Raw genomic sequence first — 25,553 nt, 5'->3', positions numbered from 1 at the left:
AGTGCGGCCCAGGCCTAACACATAGGTGACAGAGACAACGCAGGAGAGATAGGTGGCGTTCTCTTCCATCTTGTTTTAAATATGAATATGGCTTTTTCCTTCTGGCAAGGAAAAATGCAATCCCAGATAGTAATCACCCATTTTCAATTATATTTTTCATAATCTTTCTCCTTCATGTAATACAAGGCAACACCAGTTTCTAATCTCCTCTTTCATTCCAGGAACTCTCCCCTAGGCCACCTTCTGATGCCATCTATGTATTTAATGGGCAGGGCTTTGCAGGGAGCATACAGGCACTTGGTCAGTGATTAACCAGGTAGAAATAAAGGCTGGTATGGCTGGCTTTTCCAGGAGTCCTGACCCATAAGAAAAACGCCACATAGAGGAGTCACTTGAGTGTCTCTAAGTGAAAGTAAAGTCGCTCAGTAGTGTCCGACTCTTTGTGACCCGTGGACTGTAGCCCACCAAGCTCCTCTGTCCATGGGATTCTACAGGCAAGAATACTGGAGTGGGTTGCCATTTCCTTCTCCAGGAATGCTTCAAGGAGCAAGCAAAGAACCCGAGGTGGAAGTCACCTGCTTCATTGCTGGAGGTGCCCTATATAGAGTGTCTCTAAAGGCAGCAGCAAAGACAGAGTTCAGGATCTTAGCATGGCAGTTTGGAGCCGCTTTTGACTGAGTGCTGAAGGGTAAGCTCAAACATCAGCCAGGCATACAGGTGCCATGGGGTGCGCCAGCCTCACTGCCTGGGGCTGCCACCTCCCTGTTCTCCTTCCTCCCAGACCCTCTGAACCTCCTCTGTGTCCATGAACTCACTCTGCTCCTGTGAATTCACAGGAGTGTCCTTGCTCCAACCTTGCAATCTCCTACTTTCCCGTGAAAACAAGTGTGGATATTACACTCTCTATAAAGGATCCTCACACCCACACTTCCCATCAGCATGGGGAATAATTTGTTATTCCAATTATTTTGTCTGTCTTCCCTATATTCTAGGCTTTTGTGGGCAGGAGCTGAGTGGTGATCACTACAGATCCCCAGCACACAGCACAGTAGTTGGCACCCAGCAGGTGTCCCACAGCGATGTGTTGAAATGAGTAACTTTGAGCCTTTGAATCGGTTCTGGATGCCACAGCTTTTTAAAAAGGGATCATCAGTATGTATACCTATGGGTGATTCCTGTTGATATATGGCAGAAACCAATACAATATTGTAAAGCAATTATACTCCAATTAAAAATAAATAAAATTTTTAAAAAGGGATCATGGAGGCTGTAAGCTGTGACTGAAGGTCACTTGTAATTTCTCTCCACCACCCTATCTTGCCCCATAATGGGGCTGGAGTTCAGTGAATGAGGGTCAGGCTGGGCGGGGAGCCCTTGTCTGCAAGTCAACACAGGGAGACCCCCCAGCTAAGAACACATTAAAATTAAAAAAAAAAAAAAAAAAAAGAACACATTACCTGATCGGGGCTGTGGAGTTCTCCAGCTTCCACCAGGCCTTGGGGGGGTTGAGGTAGCGGCACCACAGCTCCCAGTCAAAGCCCTGGGCCGCCAGCGGGTACTCTTCTATCTCGAAGTTGTCGTATTTGATGTTGTCAAAGGATGGGGAGATGATCCGTTTCCGGTTCTCCTTAATGCGGGTGAGTACGGGTTCAGCCCTAGGCAGGGAGGAGGGGGAAGGAGATTGGCACCTTCAGTAGTTCCTTCCCCAGCAGAAGGAGGAAGGGACTCCTGGATCTCTCCTGCAGGCGAGAGCTGCTCTGCCTCCCACCCCCACACTGCTGGGTTACACGAGGCTTGACTCCTTATTCAGCGTGAACCAGGCGGAGCGGACAGATTTTTAGTACCTTAGATCCTAATGTCTGTTTGGTTTCCTTTATTCCATCAGAAAAAAAAAAAGAAACCAAGACTCAAGAAAGAAGAAAGAAACAGTTCTGAGGTTCCATGGAAAGCTTTCAACTTGGGCTTTGATTTTGCGAAAATTCAGTGTGTCACCCAGGAGGAAAAAGCAGATGAGGACGGCAGACACACGGAGGTTGAGAACAAACCTGTCTCCACCCATCGTGCGGTGCTTCTTCAGTCCTTGCAGGCATGCCACCCCCACCCCACCCATCCGCACCGCCCAAGGAGAGGTGAGGGGGGTCACGCTTCCACAGAGCCCAGAGCCCTTGTGGATACCAGGCGAGCAAAATGTTTGCAGACAGGAATGATAAGCTTCTCATTAATAATGCATTTGTTGCATAATTGTTTATTCAAATCTGCTTGAAATAGTAAGTGTCCCTCTCTTCTCCTGGCCATAAATCCAATGAAAATGCTTTTTAAACAGTTACAAATGGCAAGCAGGGACTTCAGCTATGAAAAATGACTGCGTTGCAGCCTTAATTCGGACCTGTTATGTCGAAGTATGCTGTGTGCATGCCTGCTGTTCCCTCTTGCCAAAGGACCCTCCTCACTCTACTCTGGGGAGGCAGAGGGTGGTGCTCAGAGTTCAAGAGGGACAGCAGACACCAATGCTACCAGGCATAGTGGCTAAGAGGGCGGTATACTCGGCTAGCCCCAGCACCCGGGCCCCCCACCCCCAGGCTCTCTGCAGAGCCACCCCCAGTGGACCACATGGCATGCCCTGAGGCCTACAGGGATGTCAGCACCAGGCGCCTTGTCTCTGCTTGCCTGAAGCCACTGAGGCCTTGCCCACCAGCACCTGAGCAGCCCTGGCCAGAGAAAAGAAAGGTGCTCTAAGACCTAGTTTTATCAGTGGAATGAATCTGAGATTTTCTGCTCCCTCTGATCTGGAATCTGGAGGGAGCCCAGGGTGCTTAGCTCCCTTTGCTCTCTTGGTCTTGGCCCTGTCTGTGGGCTGGGCTTCAATTCATGTCTGGTCCAGCTCCCCTTTCCCGGGGGTTGCAGCCTGGTCCTTAGTTGGGCTGGAACTCTCACTCTGCCCCAGGCATTTACTCTTCTCCCCCGTCATGTCTCCTAGAGGACCACGTCGGCCCTTATGCCACCAACCCTTGAGACACTGTGTTTTGACCTATTGATCCCTGACCCTCTCCCACTCTGAAGGGCCAGCTGACTCCTTTCCCCCATCATGACTGAGATCCCAGTGGGCTTTGACCCTGGACCACCCTGGGACTCATCATCCTCAGCTCCCAACGGGCACTTACCAGCCCACATTGAACTCCACATGGGCATCAAAGAGCGCCACTACAGGGGCAGTGGCGGCCCTCCAGCCGCTGACCCTGGAGCGGATGAGGCCTTCCTGCTTGCTGTGCCGCACGACCTTGATGAAGCCTGGCTTCTGGCCGTTCACCTTGTCCACGTACTCTGTCAGCTTCTCCTTCAGCTCCTCTGTGAGGGAGAAAATGCACTGTTAGCATGATGAAGACGTTCACCCTTCCAGGGTGAGCTGACCCCCAGAGAGAGGCAGGAGGGGCCAGTCCCTTCCCAAGGATGGCACTCCCCAGGATGGCCAACACAGCTCAGCTTTGAAGGGGAAAATGGAGGTGAAAACAGTGTTTATCATGCCCAGCAACATGAAGAGGGTCACTGCTTCACACACATGGTGCATTTAATCTTCACAACAGGCCCTTGGGAAAATCCAGCTCTGAAGTTTGATCAATTTGTCCAACACCCTGAAATTATGAGTGGGAGTTCAGTTCAGGACAGGTCTAATGACCTCAGAAGTCCCATTCTTTCTCATCTGTTCAGGGTCTTCCTTCTTCCCCAGTGTTCTCCATCAGCCCTCCCCAATCCCCAGAGAAAGCTCCATGTGCAAAGATCATAGCTCGAGACCCAATCCTTGCCTGGAACTCCATCTTTCCAGGAAGTGGATGACCAAGAGCTGTGTAAGTGGCTGGCATCGATTTGTTGCTGGGTGTCCCTGGGCCTGGCTAAACATCCAATTCCCCTGCATTTTCATAACCACATATGACCCTGCAGCAGCAGAACAGGGCAGCACGTTCATCGTGTTTCCATAGCAGCTCAGGAAACACACTATGACACCTCCCTCCTCCAGACAGTGGCCTAAGTGGGCCACATTCACCCACGTTCAACCACAGCACTTCCCCAGGACCTGATTTCCAACTGCCCCTCCTCCCTTCTTCCCAGCCTGCCCATGCCCAGGCTCTGGGACAGACCCAGGTGGGCTGAGCCCCGCGTGTCCCTTGGCGTCCAATCTTGGGTCTTGCTGGACAGGCAGCCCACTAGGAGTGAGGAAAGGGCAGGAGGCAGCTGGCGCAGCACCTGGCACATGGGAGGTGCAGCTCCTGGCAGGAGCATAGGGTGGTAGAAAGAGGACAGCACTTGGAGCCAGCAACATAGCATTTTAATTCTATTTGCCATGGAATTGGCCTCGTGACCTGTTATTAAACCACTGCTTGATGTCCATGGGGATGTTTAGATAGAGTGAATGTAATTTGCACATAGGAAGGACATGAATGAGGGGCTGAGGATTTGAGGGCAGACAATTATGGATTGAATTGTTTCTCCCCAAAGGCTTTGGTCTGACCCCAGACTTCAGAGCACAACCTTATTTGGAAATAGAATCTTTACAGATTTAACCAAATTAAGATAGGTCATTAGGTCCTAATTCAATAGGATTAGTGTCCTTATACTAATAAAAGGGGGAAATTTAGACACAGAGACAGACTACACAGAAGGAAGACAGGGTGGAGAGATGCAGAGATGGCCATCTAGCATCCAAGGAACATTTGAGGGTGCCAGAAGCTGGGGAGGAGCCCTGGGACAGATCCCTCCCATCTTCAGAGGGAGCACCTTGATTGTGGACTTCCAGCCTCCAGAACAGTGAGACAATGCATTTATGTTGTCACCCAGTCTGGGGTGCTTTGTACTCTGCAGCCCCAGGGAACAGATATGGTTGTTATGAGGATTAAATGGGAGTGACGCTTGTGAAAAGTGCATAGCACTTTCTTTCCTGTTCACAGTTTCCAATAGTGGGAGTTATGAAAGCTGGGGGAGCTGACTGTCCCTGCAAATCAAGGGACCCATCTCTGGCTGACAAAGCCCTCTTCACATGCTCTGGTCCAGGACCACTTCTTCCTGTTCTGGCCTGCCCCCAGCTCCGAGGTCTGCAAGCAGCAAGGCCACGGGAGCCAAATAGGAGACACAGATGTGCGCTGTGGCCGCATGCCCAGGAAAGGCAACAGAGCACGGTGGCTACTGCTGGAAGCGGTAGCAGATATTGGTTTCAATTCTTTTACCACACGATGCTGGCCAAACAAAAGGCTGCGTAAGATGTGGCCCCTGGGCTGCTTTTTGCACCACTGCCTGAGTTACCACTAAGGAGATGAGAAAACTGAATCTGAGGCGAAGAAGCCGACAGGGAGGCAGGCTTTGGTGCTAGACAGCCACTCCCTTGCTCTGTGACCTTGGGCAAGTTCCTGGGAATTCCAAGACCTCAGAGTTAGGACTTGGAATTTCATTTTGAACCAATTACCCATCAAAGGTTTGAATCCTCTCTGTGGATCCAGATGAGTGATTATCCAGCCCATGCAATGTCAGAAAACCCTATACAATCTATCCCAGGTATTAGATTTTTTTTCTTTTACTCTTTAAATGCCACAGTTCCTCAACCTTCCACTCATTTGGGGACCACTGAGGGCAGATCAAGTCCCTCTTCCATGTGGCAACCTTTTAGAGCTGAAGACCATCCTTGAGTCCTTGATGCGAATTTCTCTAGGTCAAATGTCTTTAATTCCTCCTTGTATTTTCTCATCTCTTGTAAGTTTCGAGTTCTTTTATCATGGTGAACTTCTCCTAAAAATGTAAGTTTTTCTCTAGTGCTTTTAAATTACATAGCTAGAAATTGGCCTATTTTTTTCCTGGAGCAAACTTAGCTATATAGGCTAGAGGGAACTAATCACCTCCCTGAATCTAGAATTGATGTACCCATTAATATCATAATAGCTTAAGGTCACATTAACTCTGCTTACTTTTGATACAAATTGACCTTACTAGAAACATATACTTAGATTCTCTTCATGTGATGCTGCTGAGTCAGGCCTCCACCATCCCATCTCTTCGTGGATGCAGGTGTGAGTGGATGGATGCAGGTGTGAGTGGATGGACATGTGTATGCTTGTGTCTGTGTGTGTGTGTGTGTGTGTGTGTGTGTGTGTGTATACTCCAGTGCTCCGAGTTAAAACAAGGATCTTTCATTTACACCCCTTTATTTCAATCTTTTCAAAGATTTACAGCACTTCTCTGAAGTCAGAATGTTTTTCCCCCTTGATTCTGTTATCCAATGCTTTGTTATCTAGCTCAGCCAGCTTTCCAGCTTCTGCAAAAGTGATGAGCATGTGGCTTTTGTTGTTGTTCAACTCATCCTTTCAAACAGTGTGACCCTTGTCTGGGGCTAGCCTCAGTGGGGGCTGTCAGGCATTCTCATTCAGCCCAGAGAAAATTCAGCTGACTTTTGGGTCACACCAACATGCGGTGCAGCTCACTCTAGCCAATAAGAAAATGACCTTGCGCTCTCCCACTGACTGGAGAGGCCTGGGGATGCGGCTGTCTCAGTAATGGCAGGAAGTCACTGGTACAGTGGCATAGGTCGGTGTACCCCTTACACGCGTACAAGATCTTTAAGCATGGTTGCCAGGAGGCCTCTTAAAATACATATTATTTCATCGTTTCAAAGGTCCACTCTTCATGAATCCAAAAAGGATCTTCATAGATCTTACACAGAGCTCATAAAGCCTGATGTTTGGACTTTTGTTGGTGGTCATTAAGTGGAGAGTGCACACAACTTGGAAAGAGACTGGGATAGCACCAAAAGACCCCTCTTCCCTGCCCCCACAGAGGATAGACCCCTGGTCTCCCTCTCCACTCTCGAGTGAGGACACTGCCTGTGGGGACCACTGTTACTGCAGTGTTGCTCGGACAGGGCTGTGGGTCATTGCCACCAAGTGATGTGCCATGAAAGTGAAGGAGGAGAGCGGAAAAGTTGGCCTAAAGCTCAACATTCAGAAAATGAAGATCATGGCGTCCGGTCCCATCGCTTCATGGCAAATAGATGGGGAAACAGTGGAAACAGTGGCTGACTTTATTTTTCTGGGCTCCAAAATCACTGCAGATGGTGATTGCAGCCATGAAATTAAAAGACGCTTACTCCTTGGAAGGAAAGCTATGACCAACCTAGACAGCATATTACAAAGCAGAGACATTACTTTGCCAACAAAGATCCGCCTAGTCAAGGCTATGGTTTTTCCAGTGGTCATGTATGGATGTGAGAGTTGGACTATAAAGAAAGCTGAGCACTGAAGAATTGATGCTTTTGAACTGTGGTGTTGGAGAAGATGCTTGAGAGTCCCTTGGACTGCAAGGAGATCCAACCAGTCCATCCTAATGGAAATCAATCCTGAATATTCATTGGAAGGACCAGTGTTGAAGCTGTAACTCTAACATTTTGGCCACCTGATGTGAAGAGCTGGTTCATTGGAAAAGACCCTGATGCTGGGAAAGATTGAGGGCAGGAGGAGAAGGGGATGACAGAGGATGAGATGGGTGGATGGCATCACTGACTCAATGGACAAGGGTTTGGGTAAACTCCAGGAGTTGGTGATGGACAGGGAGGCCTGGCATTCTGTGGTTCATGGGGTCGTAAAGAGTTGGACATGACTGAGGAACTGAACTGAACTGAACTGATGTGCCATGAATCCCGCCTCTCTGAATTCTCATCCTGGGTGGCCGCTTTGCACACTGAATCTCAGCTAACCCTGGGACAACAGAATGCAGCCAGAGGGTCCCTGTGAAAATTCCAGGCCTAGGCCTTCGGAGGCCTTGCAGCTTTTTCTGCTTTAGCTCACTTGCTGCCCTAAGTAAGGAAGCTGGCCTCCTAGAGGATGAGCAGCCCAGGGAGTCTGGGTCATTTAGGTCATCTCACTGAGGCCCTGGAATGTGAAGTCAAGTGGGCCTTAGAAAGCATCACTACAAACAAAGCTAGTGGAGGTGATGGAATTCCAGTTGAGCTATTTCAAATCCTGAAAGATGATGCTGTGAAAGTGCTACACTCAATATGCTAGCACATTTGGAAAACTCAGCAGTGGCCACAGGACTGGAAAAGGTCAGTTTTCATTCCAATCCCAAAGAAAGGCAATGCCAAAGAATGCTCAAACTACCGCACAATTGCACTCATCTCACATGCTAGTAAAGTAATGCTCAAAATTCTCCAAGCCAGGCTTCAGCAAAACGTGAACCGATTGGATCTCCAACCAGTCCATTCTGAAGGAGATCAGCCCTGGGTGTTCCTTGGAAGGAATGATGCTAAAGCTGAAACTCCAGTACTTTGGCCATCTCATGTGAAGAGTTGACTCATTGGAAAAGACTCTGATGCTGAGAGGGATTGGGGGCAGGAGCAGAAGGGGACAACAGAGGATGAGATGGCTGGATGGCATCACCAACTCGATGGACGTTTGAGTGAACTCTGGGAGTTGGTGATGGACAGGGAGGCCTGGCGTGCTGCGATTCATGGGGTCGCAGAGTCGGACATGACTGAGCGAATGAACTGAACTGAGGTTCAGTTCAGGCTACAGGTTTGAGTGAGGCCATCTGGTTTTTTTTTTTTTTTTTTTTTTTTGCCATATTGTGCAGCATGTGGGATGTTAGTTTCCTGACCAGAGATCAAACCTGTACCTCCTGAAGTGGAAGCACCGAGTCTTAACCACAGGACTGCTAGGGAAGCCCATCCAGGGATATTTTATTTTTTTTTAATGTGGACTATTTTTTTAAAAGTCTTTATTGAATTTGCTACAATATTGCTTCTGTTTTATGCTTTGTCTTTTTTGGCCCTGAGGCATGTGGGATCTCATCTCCCTGACTAAGATCAAACCTGCACCTTCTGCATTGGAAGGTGAAGTCTTACCACTGGACTTCCCAGGAAGTCACATGTGTGGCCATCTTGGATCCTTCAGCCACCAGTAGATCACAGTCACATCAGTGATCCTAACTGACATCATACAGCAGAGACAAGCTGCGCTTATTACAGAATCGTGAGGCAGTGAATGCTTGCAGTTTCAAGCCATGAACTTCTGGGATGGTTTGCTATACACAGAAGCTAATAAAATGGGATCTATTGTCTCGGAACAGGGCTGGGTTTAAAATAAGATTGTGAATTCCTGATGCACAGGAAATGAAACCAGACACAGAAGAGCCAGCTTGGAAGGTGGCAGCAAGAGATGAGAAGGCTTTGCTTCTTGTAGGAACTGCCTGCCCCTTTGTACCTCTGAGTTTTGCTGTTAACCAGAATAAAGATTTCTGGTGGAACAGCCAGGAAAAAAGATTCTGTTCTCAGTCTGTTGTATCTCAAATATTAGCTATTGATTAGAAGAGAGGATTCCCTTAGCCCCCACCACACAACTGCTATTAAACAAATTTTTAAAGGCCTGAAATACCCTTGACAACACTGGTTCAGTCTTGGCAAAGCCCTTTTACTTAAATAGATTTTCGTCTTTTCCTTTAAACTTTGCTAACTGCCAAAGCAAGAAAGAACAATATCAAAACCATTTCGACTTGTGCTAGAAAACTGTTGTGTAAGATATTGCCTATTTTATATATACATGGAATATCTCTCAGAACTTAGCTCAAAAAAACATATGAAGAACTTGAGGTTTTCTTTATACTTAAACACAAACACATAACCTGTTATATTTACTTTTTTTGCCAAGGCTGCTAGGAAGCTCAGAGACAATATAATAACTAATCACAGGGTTCTACCAGGACTTTTGCTTTTGTTAAAGCTTCAATTTTCAAGTTGCAGTCTAAAAGCTGCACTATCTTTTACCTTTGGTAGCTACTCTGTTTTTTGAAATATCTGTAAAGTGTCTTCATAAGAGCAGGACAGGAGTATAAATGTGGAAAGAAGGGGAAGGCCATACTTCACATTGGCTTTACCGTGTTGGGAAAGTGGAGGCAGGGTCCGCTCTCTGTCGTGCAGTCAGATGTAGACTCAATGGCAGAGCTGTAACTCAGCCGCCAGTGCTGACCGAGGAATACAATTTGCGCCCTGCACGGGGCCACGTGTCCTCCTGCTTGTGTTGCTCCTCAGCCTCTCCTGCTGTCCACAAATCCCTGCTCCGCTGACATCTGAACGACCTCTGCACATCAGCACTCCCAGAAGCTGTGCTGATGAAACAACATTCTGCTCTCTGGAGGTCACAGGCCACTCCCCACCCTCCCCGGCCCGTGCCTGCCCTTGGAGCCAGCTGAGTGCAAGCTGCTGTTCTCCCCCTTCAGGCGTAGATGCCAAGTGAAAATGCAACATTCACCAGGCTGGTTAGGCAGAGCCCTTTCTTCCCTGTCTATATATGCCCTTTGTACTGCTAAATAAAAAGCAATTAGCTCCTCAGAGTCACCCTAAAAGAAACATAATGCAAGCTGAACAGAAGTCTGGTACCAACAGCTGTTAATCTGATTTAAACACCTAATGAGATACTCTTTATCTCTTGCATAAAGGAAAATAAAGGATCAGGACACTGACGTCCAATGGGGCTCCACTATGAAAGATGGCTGCACAGGCATCCTTGTAAACCAGCCTGCCCATCCTTGTCACGGAGAACCAGGTCCGGCTCCTCATCCTTCTCTTAGTGCTCAATCATTTCTCCTGCTTGCTGGAGGTTTGGGGGAAGGAAGAATGAAGGGAGGGGCCACTCATTCATTCATTCAACAAACAATGAGCACTTGCTATGTACCAGCTATTGATCTAGCTGCTATGGCTCTAACAGTGAATAGGATAGTCCGTAAAGAGCTTTCATTCTGCTGGATGTTTAAAAGGCATGTGCTGTAGTCTACACAGAGAGGGGACTGGGTAGAGATGGGGAGAGAGGGGGAGAGAGAAAGGAGGGAGGGAGGTGGGGGGTCGGTGAGAGAGAATGAGGAGCAAGAAAGGGAGAGATTTTTGCAAAAGAACTCCGGGCACTGATTCAGTGCTCCCTGGCGCTGAGACTTCCTAAAGACTGGGCCTTCTGAGCCTGAGAAGCCGTGCATGGTGCAGTGGGTGGGCAGGCAGGGGAGCACAGGCTGAAGTCAGAAGACTCATATTCTGTTACTTTCCTGATTTTGCCACATTCTCACCCCTTGAGGGGGTATTTGGCAGTGTCTGGAGACAGCTTTGATGGTCACATCTGGAGAGGGTGCCACAGGCATGCACGCCACTAAACATCCTACAATGCGCAGGACAGCCCTCCACAATCAAAAGTTTTCCAGTTCAAAGTGTCAGCAGTGCTGAGTTTGAGGAACCCTGCAGGGCTCTTAATGAACGGAGGTCCCATTCTGGAAATCCGAGCATGCATGAGTTTTCAAACTGGCAGCTCTGGTCCTACATCTGTATTTCTTTGGTCTGCAAGGCAATCCTGCTTGGCAGCAACTGGCTGGAACCAAGTAGGAGCTGCTCCTATAAAAAGGGCTCAGTAACAGGTATAAACCCCCTATGAGATTCTGACAGGCAGCCAAGATTGGTAACAACTGAAATAAATGAAGATTGGCTTTATAACAGGTGGGAAAGGAGCCTCCTCTAGAATTGTGTGGTTTCAGCCCACAGTAGAGGGTCAGAGTCTGAAAGAGTCACCCCTATGACCTGGCTGGATAGTTGTCCTTTTCATTCTCCCAAACCCATGGGCTCCACCTGGCTGCTTTCGACTGCAGGCCTTTCACTTAGCAGTTGTTTTCTCTGCGTAGTCATCTTTGGATCAAATGCTTTGGACAGTCCTCTGTAGGTCCCCCGCTGCCCTCTGCACAAGGCACGCTCTTGTTTGCCCCCTCTCCCCATCTGCACACTTTTATGCCACCCAGTCCTGCTACTAGCTCAGTGCTGTCCTCCAAAGCCCAGCCTAGATCAGAGTTGCCACCCCCTCCCTCCAGTTGCCTGGGAGGGGTGGGTGAACACCCTGCTGACAAGTGCTAATAATTGCTAGTTGCCAATGATGCTAATCTGAAGATTAAAAGCACAGCGCATTTCTGTTTATTCCTCCAAAAGTGAACAGTAGCTGATCTTCCTCAGATCAGAAGATTAACTGGGTTTCCTCTAAAGCCATTTAGGGCCATTGAAACACCAATGATGTGTCAAAACACTTTAAAAGAGAAATTATTCATTTGGATGCAATGGTTGTCATACCTAGCTGCTCATCCACTCACCGGGGGATCTAAAAAATAAAAGAAGATGCCAGCCCACCCCTCCCCACCCCACCCCTAAAGAATCTGGAGGGAGACTGTGGACTCATATGGTCCTGCTGATGAATGATGGTGACCTGGGCTTGAGCAGTTTCAACCCCAGAAGAATAGACCAGCCTGAGACTCCAGCCCAAGAGCAGCCTTGTTTCATGAATTGCTCTTTCTTTAAGATCACTCTGGACAGGCTTTCAAACCCTGGGCAGTTTACAAATGCGTTCCACGCCATTCTCTCCCATATACTCCTCTTCTCTCTTCTCTCCCATATACTCCTTTAATAGCTTCACTTCTTCAAAGTCAATTGATACTGAAGTAGCTCTGGAATGACCTTTAACGGTTCTCCTTACTCAGGACTTGGAGAAAGGCTCCACCTAGGAGCCATACAGACAGCATAACAGGGTCCAGGCAGATTGTCACAATCTTCCTGGGAGTTTCCAGGCTTTAATTCAGCTATTCCAAGTCCCAGAATTACCACCTGTTAATAGACCCAGCCATTTGTTTCCAGATGTACTCTTTTGTATCATAGCCAGGCATGAGTGATCACCAAAACCCACGTGAAATATGTACTCCTCACTTAGTGAGGTCTCTAAACTCAAGCTCTTAGCATCCATTAACGGCCTCTTATCTGCTCCTAAATGACTTATTTTCCCAAAGATCCTGTATCTTGCAACAAAATGGTCAGAACTGGTTTCTAAAGATGATTGAGGTGGATGATGTATAAATGGTCCCTTGGACAGTCAAGGATGTGTGTTGGGTGCCAGCCAATGTTTAACTCTCCATCGCTCTCTTCTTTTCTTTTTCTCTCCCTCTCAACAAATGAAAACCTGACTTATAACATCTTCCAGTGTCTGTAGTTTAAATACTCTCCCATCATGGCTGGCTTCGGGCTACTCACCTGATGCTACTGACTTTAAGTTCAGAAGAGATGTGCAGAGTCTGGAACGTATGATCAGCCGGCAGCGGTCCAGGTCAGCCGAGCACACTGGTTCCAGTGGCCAAAGCAGAAAGGCTGTGGTTCTGTGGGTGCTTCCCTTTACTCACTATATAATGGGCACTGTGCTCAGGACTTTACTTCAATCCATCCTGTTCTTTATTCATTCATTCAGCAATTACATATTAAGCACTTTTGAAGTGCTGTACATTATTCTAGATTTTCATCATATTGAAATCTCACTACGACCCTACCAACAATGACATTTATAGCTAATGGGAATTTATTTGGTGCTTATCATGTGCCATGTACTGTTCCAAACAGGGTTTATATATGACTGATTCAGTCCTCTCAATGACTGTACTACTACTCAAGGTAGGCAGTACTGTCATTCCCATTCCATACATTAGGAAACCCCAGCAGAGAGAGGTGGAGCTAGAGGAAGTTAGGCTGGGATGCAAATACAGGCAGCCTGCCTCGAATCTGTGTCCTTAATCCCACAGACTATTATCTCCAAATGATAAAAGACAGAGTTCAAAGATCAGACTTGAAATGACATGCCCAAAATGACACAGACAGTAAAAAATGAGCAGGGATTCAAACTCACATCCGCCTGATTGCACAGACCCTGCTCTGGCACCTGCCCATTGCCCACCAAAGGAGCGCGTGTCCAGGTCTCAGCAGCATTCTATCATCACAGATCTGTTCCGGGAAGAAAACAGCCTCTTTTTTTACAGCTATGTATCCTTATAGCCCAAGGGAAGGAATTAGACTGACAGATTCAGCTTTCTTTTGATGCGAGAGCCGATAGATCATTTATACACAAAATCTAGTTTCTCTGGGATACAAATCCTCGAGCAAGCAAGATCAAGAAAGGAGGGAACAGGGCCTCAGACTGAGTGCTTGTTACCTTTGGATCCACAGTGCAGTCACGCCTGGCAAATTCACTGTGGCTCCGAGGACAGAAGGCTGCTGGAATCCATCTGGGTGTTCCGCGTGGGCCAGTCTGGGGTATAGGCGTGTGCTCCAGCACCCTTCAGTTCCAGGCAGGGGCGTCTGAGTGCTCACGTCTGCTTGGCTCCTGCCACCCCCAGATTTGCCCAAATATGAAAAGCCAGCAAAAGAACCCAGCTCTTCTTCCCCCAGCGCCAGAGCACCAGGCTCTCTATTCTATCCACTCTCTTATGTTTCCACCATGAGTAACTCAGAAAATGAAAATGAAAAAAGCAGACTCACAGACCTCAGTTGTCCTCATGGACTAGAAGACCCTGGAAAAGGACCGACTTGCCTTTGCCCTCTCTGGGGCCACGTGAGAAGGAAACCCTTGTAAACCAAAGATGAGCACCAGCACAGATGCCGTGAAATTGCTTGCAGGACATAAAATGCTCCTGCTATTCTGAAGGTTCTCAGCAGGAATTCCAGGACTTATTAAAAATGCCATGAATGTCGGGGGTCCAGGCAGAGTGGACATTGCTCCAGTCCAGCCGCTCCAGCTCAAGAGTACTAGGTAGGTAGGCCCCCCATGAGCTTCTAGGGAGGATGTGATCAAGAACTCAAAGCCTTGGAAAATACTGGAGTCCAGCCATTAACCACAGGTTAAATCCAGGCTGAGAACAGGCCCTGTTGATGTCCCAGCAGGCAAAGGTGATCCCAGAGGCTGGGCCCACGTACTGGCACTGGGAAGGACCATTGCCATTAGCGATTAAGTCAGACACCAACCAGAATTTCGGTGCTAACTTATCTTGTGCTAGAGCTGGAGAGTTCGAGTGTTGCCTAGCTCAGAAAATTGATGATCAGAATCTCAGGAAGAAGAGCCTAAGACTTTATGATTATGAGTCCAAAATCTTGAGATTCTCAGATACCAAGTCCCATGATCCTGAGATCCTAGGAGTCTAAGCTTCTGTAAATGCCTACAGGCCCAGCTTCCCTATGCCCACTCCTACTCACCACCCCCTGTCATTGCTATTGGCCTACCAGGTCCTGGTCCCTTTTTGCTTCTCAGACTCTTCTGCCAGACTCTCCACATGTCATGTTCCCAAATACGCCAAGCTCAGTGGTGCCACAGTGCCTTTGCATGAACTGCTCCCTCTGCTTGAAAACAGTCTTCCTGTCTCATATGACCTGGCTCGGGTTCTTTAGAAACGCTTCCCTCCCCTGCTTGTTGCTCTTTAACTGGAAGGAAAGGCCAGGGGAAGAGAGGTTTTTGGTTTTTTTTTTTTTTTTTTTTCTTTTTTCCTCCTTGGAAAACAGACATGGGACACTAGAAACACTGGTGCTCCTCTGGGTGACCAGTGAGGACTGACATCAGGCTTTAGGGTCCAAGTCCTGCTGATGCAGCTCTGAGCATCCTCCAGGGGAAAAGTGAAGGCTGTAAGTCAGCTCAGTACTCATGCAAATCACTGCTGTTCAGGCTGTGTGACCGGCAGCCTCAGCTTGGCTGATTCACGATTCAGGAAACCCAGAGGTGTGGGCTTGGCACACATATTTACACCTCAGTCTGCTGTTGTGCCTGTCAGCTCAGGAGGTTTGATGGGCTTCTCCTCAGCTCCAGAACACCTTCAGGCAATCTATTCTCAGCAGGAAGGATCCCATGAAGGGGTGGGTGATAAGGAAGAACTGAAGTACTCTGCTTTTAGCCTTTAAGATTTTATTTCTTTATTGCAAGATCAGGGGCTTAGGAGAGAGGTTTAAACCCTTGTTGTTCAGTCGCTAAGTCATCTTCAACTCTGTGACCCCATGGACTGCAGTACGCCAGGATTCCCTGTCCTTCACTGTCTCCCAGAGTTTGCTCAAACTTATGTCCATGGAGTTGATGCTATCCAACCACCTCATCCTCTGTTGTCCCCTTCTCCTCCTGCCCTCAATCTTTCCCAGCATCAGGGTCTTTTCCAGTAAGTCAGCTCTTCGCATGAGGTGGCCAAAGTATTGGAGCTTCAGCTTCAGCATCAGTCCTTCCAATCAATAGTCAGGACTGATTTCCTCTAGGATGGACTGGTTGGATCTCCTTGCAGTCCAAGGGACTCTCAAGAGTCTTATCCAACACCACAGTTTGAAAGCATCAATTCTTTGGCACTCAGACTTCTTTATGGTCCAACTCTCACATCCATACATAACTACTGGAAAAATGAACCCTTGTCTGCAAAGTAATGTCTCTATTTTTTAATATGCTGTCTAGGTTTGTCATAGCTTTCCTTCCAAGGAGCAAGCATCTTTTAATTTCATGGCTGCAGTCACCATCTGCAATAATTCTGGAGTCCAGGAAAATAAAATCTGTCACTGTTTCCATTTTTTTCCCTTCTATTTGCCATGAAGTGATGGGACCAGATGCCATGATCTTAACTTTTTGAATGTTCATTTTTGAGCCAGCTTTTTCACTTTCCTCTTTTACCCTCACCAAGAGGCTCTTTAGTTCCTCCTCACTTTATGCCATCAGAGTGGTATCATATGCATATCTGAGGTTGTTGATATTTCTTTCAGCAATCTTGATTCCAGCCTGTGATTCATCCAGCCTGGTATTTCACATGATGTACTCTGCATATAAGTTGAATAAGCAGGGTGACAATATATAGCCTTGATGTACTCATTTCTCAATTTTGAACCAGTCCATTGTTTCATGTCTGGTTCTAACTGTTGCTTCTTGACCAGCATACAGGTTTCTCAGAAGGCAGGTAGGAGGTCTGCTATTCCCAACTCTTTAAGAATTTTCCACAGTTTGTTGTGATCCACACAGTCAAAGGCATAGTTAATGAAGCAGATGTTTTTCTGGAATTCCTTGCTTTCTCTATGACCCAACAAATGTTGGTAATTTGAGCTCTCGTTCCTCTGCCTTTTCTAAACCCAGCTTGTACATCTGAAATTTCTTGGTTCATGTACTGCTGAAGCCTTTCTTGAAGGATTTTGAGCATTAACCTGCTAGCAGGTTAAATGAGGGCAATTATACAATAGTTTGAGCATTCTTTGTCATTGCCCTTTTTGGGACTGGAATGAAAACTGACCTTCATTCAGTTTAGTGTTAGTCATTCAGTTGTGTCCGACTCTTTGTGACCCCATGGACTGCAGTCTGCAAGCTCCTCTGTCCATGGGATTCTCCAGGCAAGAGTACTGGAGTGGGTAACCATTCCCTTCTCCAGGGCATCTTCCCAACCCAGGGATCGAGCACAGGTCTCCTGCATTTCAAGGTAGATTCTTTACCATCTGAGCCACCAAGAAGGCCCTCATTTAAATCCTAGGCAAGCCATTCATCAGCTGTGTAACTTTGGGTATGTAATCTAACCACCCTGAGCCTCAGTTTTCTTACCTTTAAGATGGGAATAACTCTATCTACCTCTTTAGTTGCTATAGGGTTCTGTAAGTTATTGCCCGGCATGTTATAATTACTTAATAGGTGGGACTATTATTTTCTCATTAGCCTGAACCCCTTTGTTTCCTTCCTCCTTTTTGAAGGAAGGGGCCTAAGGCTGGAAGCAGGGACCCTTGCATTATTTGGGAAAGTTGGGCCTATAGCAAATTGCCCAGGCCCAGGACTTCCCCAGGCACAGGATCTCACTGACCCTCCTGGGGGCCACTCACCATCTGGCCACTTCATACTCAGTCCTCAAACCTTTCCCACCTGACTTGCCATCCTTTGACCACTCCTTTGGGGGCAATTTCTATGTGCAAGGCTTTCTTTTTATTAAATCACTGAATACTAATGAGAACTACAATTTGGTAAGGATTAATAGTAATCCATTTTATAGACGAGGAACCTGAGGCACAAAGATGTTAAGTAACTCATGCAAGTTCAAACACATGCAAATCTCGGAGCTATCATGGGTTTGGTTCCAGATTATTGCAACAGAGCAAATATCACACGAAAATGAGTCACAGGAATTTTTTGTTTTCTTGTGCACATACAAGTTACATTTACACTAAACTATAGTCTATTAAATGTGCAATAACATTATGTCTAAAAAATGGGTATGCTTTAACTAAAAAATCCTTTATTGCTGAAAAAAGGCTGTCACCTGAGCCTTCAGCAAGTTGTGATCTTTTTGCTGGTGGAGGGTTTGAATATTGTGAGAATTACCAAAATGAGACTTAGATCCACAAAGTGAGCAAATGCTGTAGGGGAAATGGTGCTGATAGACTTCCTTGACTCAGGATTGCCACAAACCTTCGATTTGTAAAAAAAACAACAACAAAAAAACCCCACTGTATCTTCAAAGCATAATAAAGTGAACTATGCCTGTAACTAACAAGTGGTGGAGCTGACATGCAAAGTTGGCAGCTTGGCCTCAGAGTTCACATTTTAAGACATTTCCTACCTTTGGGATTAGCAGTGGGAGGGTGCACTCAATGAGCATCAGCCCAGGCTCTGTGCCGGGCACTTCAGTGTGTCTCAGCAGCCTCACTTTATGATTTAAAGCAGATAAAAAGCAAAAGAAGCCTATGCTACCTTCGTTCTCATTCACAGCACATCCATGAGGCAGGACCCTTTTACACTCTTGGGCCTATTTCCCAAATGAGCAAAATGAGGTTAGGACAAGGGGGCCAGGGTATCCATATGTCAGTTCCCATAGTCACTGTTGAGGGCTGTTCCTGGGGCCTGCTAATTCTCAGCATATCCAGGCTGCTCTGTGCATGGCAGAGAAACCTGCCTTGGCTTTGGAGAAAACCCCTTGATAAAGAGATGCAAACAGGGGCAGTGGGAAGGCAGCTGTGTGTACCTAAAAGATGAGGCCGTAAGTGTAGCCTAGCATCACCTGCTCTGCCAAACTGTCCTGGCTTTGGGCACCCACCAAGACTGGCATACAGCAGGGACGCCATCCGTGCTCATTCTGATTTTTTATAAACACATTTACAGGAATGAATGAACGAATGGTGTCTCAACTCAATGTGTCCTGGTGACCAGGATTAAACGCCTCCAGAAAGACCTCGGGGCTTATTGTCTTTGGCTGCCTGTGCCCCGGGGCTCCACCTCCCTCATTGCACTGACTTGTTCAGTGTCCCACTGGACTGTGAGCCCTTGGCAGAGAAATATGGGTCTTCCTCTTTCCTGTCCCCAGAGTCCAGCAGAGCCTGGCGTTTATGGAGGGATGTTGCTGGCTGGGCAGCACCTGGAACAGAAGTCTTCAAACTAAGGTTTGGAGATTTTTCTGGAAAATACCCCCAAAACTCAGAGGTGTTTCTGGTAAGCCTATACAGGAGTTAAAAAATCACACTTTGTCTGGAACCCACTTTCTGAAGTTTCCGCACAACTGCTAACCAACAGTGGTGCCTGGGCTCACTGGTTTGTTTCATACGCATCGCCCTGGTCAGTCCTATGCAGGCTAAACAGTACTGTGGTCGTTGTTCACAGATGAAAACTGAGGCTTAGTAACATGAAGATTCTTCCCTAAAATCATGCAGCTTATAGTGGCAAGGCTCAGACTCAGTCCCAGAGGCAGGAGGCCAGTAGGAAGCCAGCCTTTGCCACTTCCTCTCTTCAAGGTCACTGTTGAACTTCTGCCTGCTCAATCCCCTCAATAAATGGAATAACCTTGAGAAACACATCATCCTTTCCACACCCCTGCTGCTTCCTGGGGTCCACAGAAGCTGAACAGGTCCTACTCCCTCCGCCGCCTGCTCTGACCACGGTGTTGGGAAACGTTTACAGCCAACATTGCTCAGTGCTGTCACGTGCGCCAGGCACTGTCTTCAGCCTTTCGTCTGACCTGTCACACTACGTCCTTATCTGGACCTGGGAGGAAGGATCCAGCACAAGCCCTACCGTCTAGATGAGAAAGCAGATTCAACTTGCCCAGCATCACGTTACTAGTGGTGAAGCCTGGATCCAAACCGCATCTGTGCCACTCAAGTCCAGTGCCAGCATCCAGCCTGCTAGAACCCAAACTTTCCAGGGTAAAAATGGACACATGAACTCTGGCTCAAGGGAAGACATCCTACTGCCTCAGTACTCATCCCTCTGGGCCAGCTGCTGCCTAGACTGAATGACCTCAAAGAGGAAACCTCGCTCCCTTCCCTCGAGGACTCACAGACTGTTAATGGAGACCAGCAATGCATACATACATACGTGGATTTATTCTCTGATGTCAGGCAGTGAGTCTGTGTATGTGAAAAAAAAAAAAAGCAAGCACCGTGAGGGGCAGACAGTGATGGAGAAGGGACCTGGCAGCCACGATCTCCAGGCAGGGGTGATATTGACCACAGAGGAGCAGCGATGCCATTTATCTAACACAGAGGAGGAAGCTGAAAGCATTTGGAAAGCCGGAGACAAGTTGTGGATCTCAGGGGAAACTCCAGCAAAGGCTTAGGGCTGTAGGCTGGTCTCAGCAAGGGGCTGGGTTTCCAGGAAAGGCCCCAGGCTGAGAAGTGAAATGAACTGTGTGTTCAGCCTGGCATGGCGCAACCAGACAAAGCAGGCAGCCCCCTAGAAAGTAAGACTGGCCCCCACGCATCCCTCCGGTGACCTCTCAGCCTTGGACTGCCCAGCCTCATTCATGAAACTGAGCAGAGATGAGGCCTGAGAAGGGAGAGGGCCAGCCCAGCACTGTCCCCTCCTCCCTTGCCCCAGGCAAAGCCTTTTCTGTCCACGTTTCAGTTCTGGTAGGACTGGGAGAGGCTGGGGTTGAGAGAGATGCAAATCTAGGCTTGGGTTATGGGAGGCTGAGAGCTGTCTAATAAAACTCACCGAGTGCTCCAGGCTGCTGAGGCTGCGCTGCATTGCAAGTGGAAAAAACAACAAAAAATCAACCACTGGAATCATTGCTTTGTGTTTTTTAGTTTAGCGCCTTGGACTGATGCCTATGCCTGCATGTTGATGTGGACGGCTAACGCTGGCTGCCCTTGGGCTCCCCTGTCCATCCCGCACTGGCCTTCCTCTTCCTTTAAAGCTACCAAAGGTAGAGCTGAGGGGCCTAGAGATGCCATCAGGATGCAGGATGTAGGTAAGTAGGTAGCATCCCAGTGGCTCAGTGGTAAAGAACCCACCTGCCAATGCAGGAGATGTGGGTTTGATCTCTGGTTGGGAAGATCCCCTGCAGGAGGAAACTGGCAACCCACTCCAGTATTCTTGCCTAAGAAATCCCATGGACAGAGGAGCCTGGCAGGCCACAGTCCATGGCATCACAAAAGAGTTGGCCACGACTTAGCCACTAAATGGCAACAAGGTAATTACAGGTACCCCAACCACTGGCAGGAGGCTGTGGGACCAGGTGGGTGAGCAGCCCCACTGAAGAACTGCCCGCTATAAAGTCTGCAAACGTTCACAGCTCGCAGCAGTCAGCGTCATTTTTGCAGGCCTTTGGAGTTATTGATTTTTTTTCAGACCCCGTTATTTCAGCAACATGTATCCTCATATCCCTCTAGCAAGACTTACTTCAGAAAATCCAAGAAACATTACTTCCCTGACAGACAGGCACCAAACACTGACCACATTGCTCTTCCTCACTTCATATCCCATTGTGTTCCTTTCATTCAGGTGTTCAACTGGCAGATGCCTCCAGAGCGCTCAGCACGTGGCAGGCTGGGTGCTCGGGGCTGCGTATATGGAGTAAGTCTGAGCTCTACCCTCAAGAAGCTCATAGTTCAGGGGAGGAAATAACTGAACAGATCATTTTCAAGCATTGAAATATACTCTAAAAGTGGCTGTCACCAGGCGCTGTGATAATACAGCATGGGATGGGACCAGGGTCATAGGATGACATCTGAGTTTGTCTCAAATGGATGGATGAGGGGACTTGGCTATAGGAAGATAAAAGGGGACAGAAAGAAGTGTCCTAGGAAGAAAAATAACATGCATAAAGCCTGAGGGGCAAGAACATGCACATTTGACAAATGGTGAGTGGCAGGCACGCCACATGTGGGTGACAGCTGAGCTTGGGGGAACAGATTCAATGAGTGGAGAGGTCACTAGATATATGAGTTGTGTCCAGGTTGTAAGGGGGCTTGAAGGCTGGGCTAAAAAAATATTAGAAAGTCGTAAGGAAGTTGTTTGGTATCCTCTCACCTTAAGGTCTCTGAGAAATCAGCTGAAATGTCAGGACAGACCTTTTATCCATTTATTAATTTTAAAACGTACCATAGCAGCAAAAGAAACTGCCCCCTTCCGGAAAGTCAAGCAAGTGAGGTTTTTGGTTCCCATTCCCCAAATAATACAAGTCATTGTATTACTTGTTATTAGGAGTTCCTCACCCAGCCCCAAGCCTCACTCAGGCCTATCCTGGGTCTCTAACAAGGGCCAGGGACCACTGTCTGAGCCAGTAGGACATGGAATGAGCATGTCTGGCCTGTCATGAGCATGTCAAAGCTAGGTCTGGCCACTTCCAGGGTCACTGAAACCCTTCCTGACCACATGCTGACTATACCTGCCCTGTGATGAGTTCCTTGCTCCCCCAGAACATCTGGAGTTAAAGCGTCCAGGCCTGATGCTCCTACTATGGAAACAACTCATGGGTCACCCAGGTGTGAGGCCCGCCTGGTCCCTGAGCAGGTCTGGCCTTGTGCCTAGACTTCTGCAGAGAACGCCACACACACAATCAGCTCAGCAGCATCAGCCTGTATTGGTCTCCAGCCTCAGAATCTGGGCTTTTTGTCATCTCTTTCAAATCATTCATTCATTCATTCAGTGAAAATATGGAGGACATAGTATCAGACACCCATACTCAGATAAGATTCAGTCCCTGTCTATCCAGGCCCTGAAAGGTGCTGCATCAGAACTCCTTTATGGATGGATGTCTGAATCCCTATGACTGTTATGATGCCCGTAGCCCAGAGAGCCCCAAACAGAAGCCTGGTCATGGTGAAGTGACTTCCACCAGAAGAGGATGAGATGGCCCGAGAGGTAACAGAGAGAAGGGAAGTAGGAGAGGAGAGGGACCTTAGTCTGTCTGATTACCTACCATGTACTAGGTACTTCCTCTGTGTGTGTGTTTCAGTCACTTAGTCGTGTCCAGCTCTTTGCAACCCCATGGACTGTAGCTTGCCAGGTTCTTCCGTCCATGGAACCCTCCAGACAAGGATACTGGAGTGGGTATTCCCTTCTCCAGGGGATCTCCTTACCCAGGGATTGAACACCAGTCTCTCACATTGCAGGCAAATTCTTTACCGTCTGAGTCACCAGGGAAGCCCAGGTACTTCATCTACATTATCTCGTTTCATCTTTACAATGATCCCATGAGATGGGAAAACTGGACCCAGAGACCAGGAGAAAGGTGACGGCACAGCTTCAGGAACCACAGAGTTTGGGGTCCTCTTGCCAGAGATGAAAGCTAGAACACTGAGCAAATGTTAGGGGAAACTCAACCTTCTGTAGGCAAATCACAGCCACCCAAACCTGATGTGAACCTCACGTAGCTCCAAGCAGACTCTCCAACTCTGGCGAGGACAAGGGCGGCATTGCTGCCTGTTGCTGCGGGTATGGCCAGGTGGGATGGCTGAGCCTTCCCCAACCACGGCAACCTGCCTCCGTTGCTAATCCACCAGGGACTGGACAACCTCACCCAGAAGCGTGTCTCTAAAGTCTGGGCCGGACACTGAGGAACTGAGATAGTTGAGTGGTACTTTAATTGCTTTTTCCCCCACTGACTCTGAAAGAGCAAAGGCTTGACAGGACATCAGCTGGGTCTGCTGATGGTATTCGTAAGCATCGTTTGGCTTTCTTGATTCTGGCCTGGAATCCACAAAAGCTGGATCAAGCAGGACATTGTGTGAGGAGAGTGCGAGGGCGTATGTTTAGAGACGAAGTGACGCCAGAGGAGAAATGCGTGAACCGGTTACTATGGAGAGAAGCAGGGACGCTGGAGAGAGGACGCACCTGTGGGAGGTGGCCGTGAGTCAGAGGAGGAGACCATGAGGCGGAGCTGAAAACAAACCTCCTCTCTCAGAAGCCTGCTCAACAATATGGACAGACTGGTCAGGAGCAAAGGGAACTTGAGAATGGGTGCCAGGCAAGAGGACGGTCCCACGGGGAGTGCAGAGGAGTGCGTGTGACCTGAGGCTGGGGATCAGGGCTGCTGGGGCGGGAAGTATCAGCCTCAGCCTGCCCGGCAGCAGCTAACCCAAGGCTGTAAGTGTCTGGTGAGGCTGAAAGGGAAGACAGGTGAGCGCTCTGGCTCTCTAATCTGCTACTGGTGCTGTAATCAGATGGAGCCAGAGGAAGGCTGTTTCTGGTGCAAATATCAGGATTGGCAGGGAGGGTCTTGGCTGCCCAGATGCCAAAGGGAAGGTTTCCATTTCATTCAAAGCAGGATGCTGGACCACTAGCTAACAATTCTCTGCCACCATGGCTAGAGAGAACAGTTTCACGGTTATTTACCCTTTGTGCATCTTAGCGACCTCAGAGTCTAATAAAACCTATAGGTCTTTTCCTCTGAAAAAAAAATCCACACACACACACACACACACACACACACATACACACAAGCACAGATACATGCGTGCACACATCCAAACACACAGACACTGCCTATTTTAAGGGGTCAGGAAGTCCCCAGTGACCATGAGTATTCTTCTAGGAGTCAAGGGTACTTCCTGCCTCAAACATCTCCTGATCTTAACACAGCTAATTCCCAGGGTTCAGTCTCTGCTTGAACTTTATAACCTCAGAAAGGCATTCCCTGAGTACCTCATCAACCCACTCTTCCAATCCATCCCTCCACCCTCTCTGTCTTGTTTTTATGAAAGCGTTTTTAATTATCTAAGAATTACATCAATCCTTATTTTATTGTTGTGATGTTGTTGTCTGTGTCTGTAGCTAAAATGTCAGATTTATATAGGCATGGACTTTTTCTCTACTAATTTCTAGTGCTAAGACAGTACTTGATATATGATAGGGGAGCAATAAATTTTTAAAAAAAAACCACCTTTGCTATTCTGGACTTATCATTCCTATGAACCATGAGGAATTGGTGGAGTGTTGGGAACCTTGGGGGAAATATCCATATATTCTTCCAGGGCCTGGCAAAGAGGGCCTGGGTTCTAGTAGACAGACTTCCAAGAGTGGACATAAAATGATCTGTGATTTCATGGAGTGCTGCAGAAGACTCTTGAAAGCCCCTTGGACTTCAAGGAAATCAAACCGGTCAATCCTAAAGGAAATTAACCCTGAATATTCACTGGAAGGACGGACGCTGAAGCAGAAGCTCCAATACTTTTGCCACCTGATGTGAAGAGCTGGCTCATTTCCCAGCCTGCTGCTGGGAAAGATTGAGGGCAGGAGGAGAGGGGAGCAACAGAGACGAGATGGTTGGATGGCGTCACCAACTCAGTGGACGTGAGTTTGAGCACGTTTCCGGAGATAGTGAAGGACAGGGAGGCCTGGCTTACACAGTCCATGGGGTCTCAATCACACACGACTCAGCGACTGAAAAACAACAACTTTGAAAGGAAGCCCTTGGAACCAAAACTCTGCTTGTACAGCCAGTGATGATCCGAAACAGGAAGAACACAGGAAACCCAGAAAAACCAGACC

The 25,553-nt window shown here is 47.9% G+C and overlaps 1 protein-coding gene across 4 annotated transcripts in view; it reads right to left on the bottom strand.

Annotated features, from left to right (window-relative positions):
* The window catches only part of GALNT18 (polypeptide N-acetylgalactosaminyltransferase 18), a 354,952-nt gene that overhangs the window by 106,727 nt on the left and 222,672 nt on the right, over nucleotides 1-25,553 (bottom strand). For all 4 annotated transcript variants that reach the window (XR_003591776.2, XM_027979390.2, XM_027979391.2 and 1 more), the window contains exons 4-5: nucleotides 3,162-3,345; nucleotides 1,458-1,655 (exon numbers count right to left, since the gene is read on the bottom strand). Coding sequence is in view for 3 of the 4 variants with exons in the window: in XM_027979390.2 (XP_027835191.1) it covers nucleotides 1,458-1,655; nucleotides 3,162-3,345 (382 nt within the window). In the remaining variant the exon portion in view is untranslated. The remainder of the gene's footprint in view (nucleotides 1-1,457; nucleotides 1,656-3,161; nucleotides 3,346-25,553) is intronic.

The sequence above is a fragment of the Ovis aries genome, chromosome 15, assembly GCF_016772045.2.
Source record: "Ovis aries strain OAR_USU_Benz2616 breed Rambouillet chromosome 15, ARS-UI_Ramb_v3.0, whole genome shotgun sequence".
Lineage (NCBI taxonomy): Eukaryota > Metazoa > Chordata > Mammalia > Artiodactyla > Bovidae > Ovis > Ovis aries.
The sequence above is the reverse complement of the archived record's forward strand: the minus strand, read 5'-3'. Positions and strand labels throughout refer to the sequence as shown.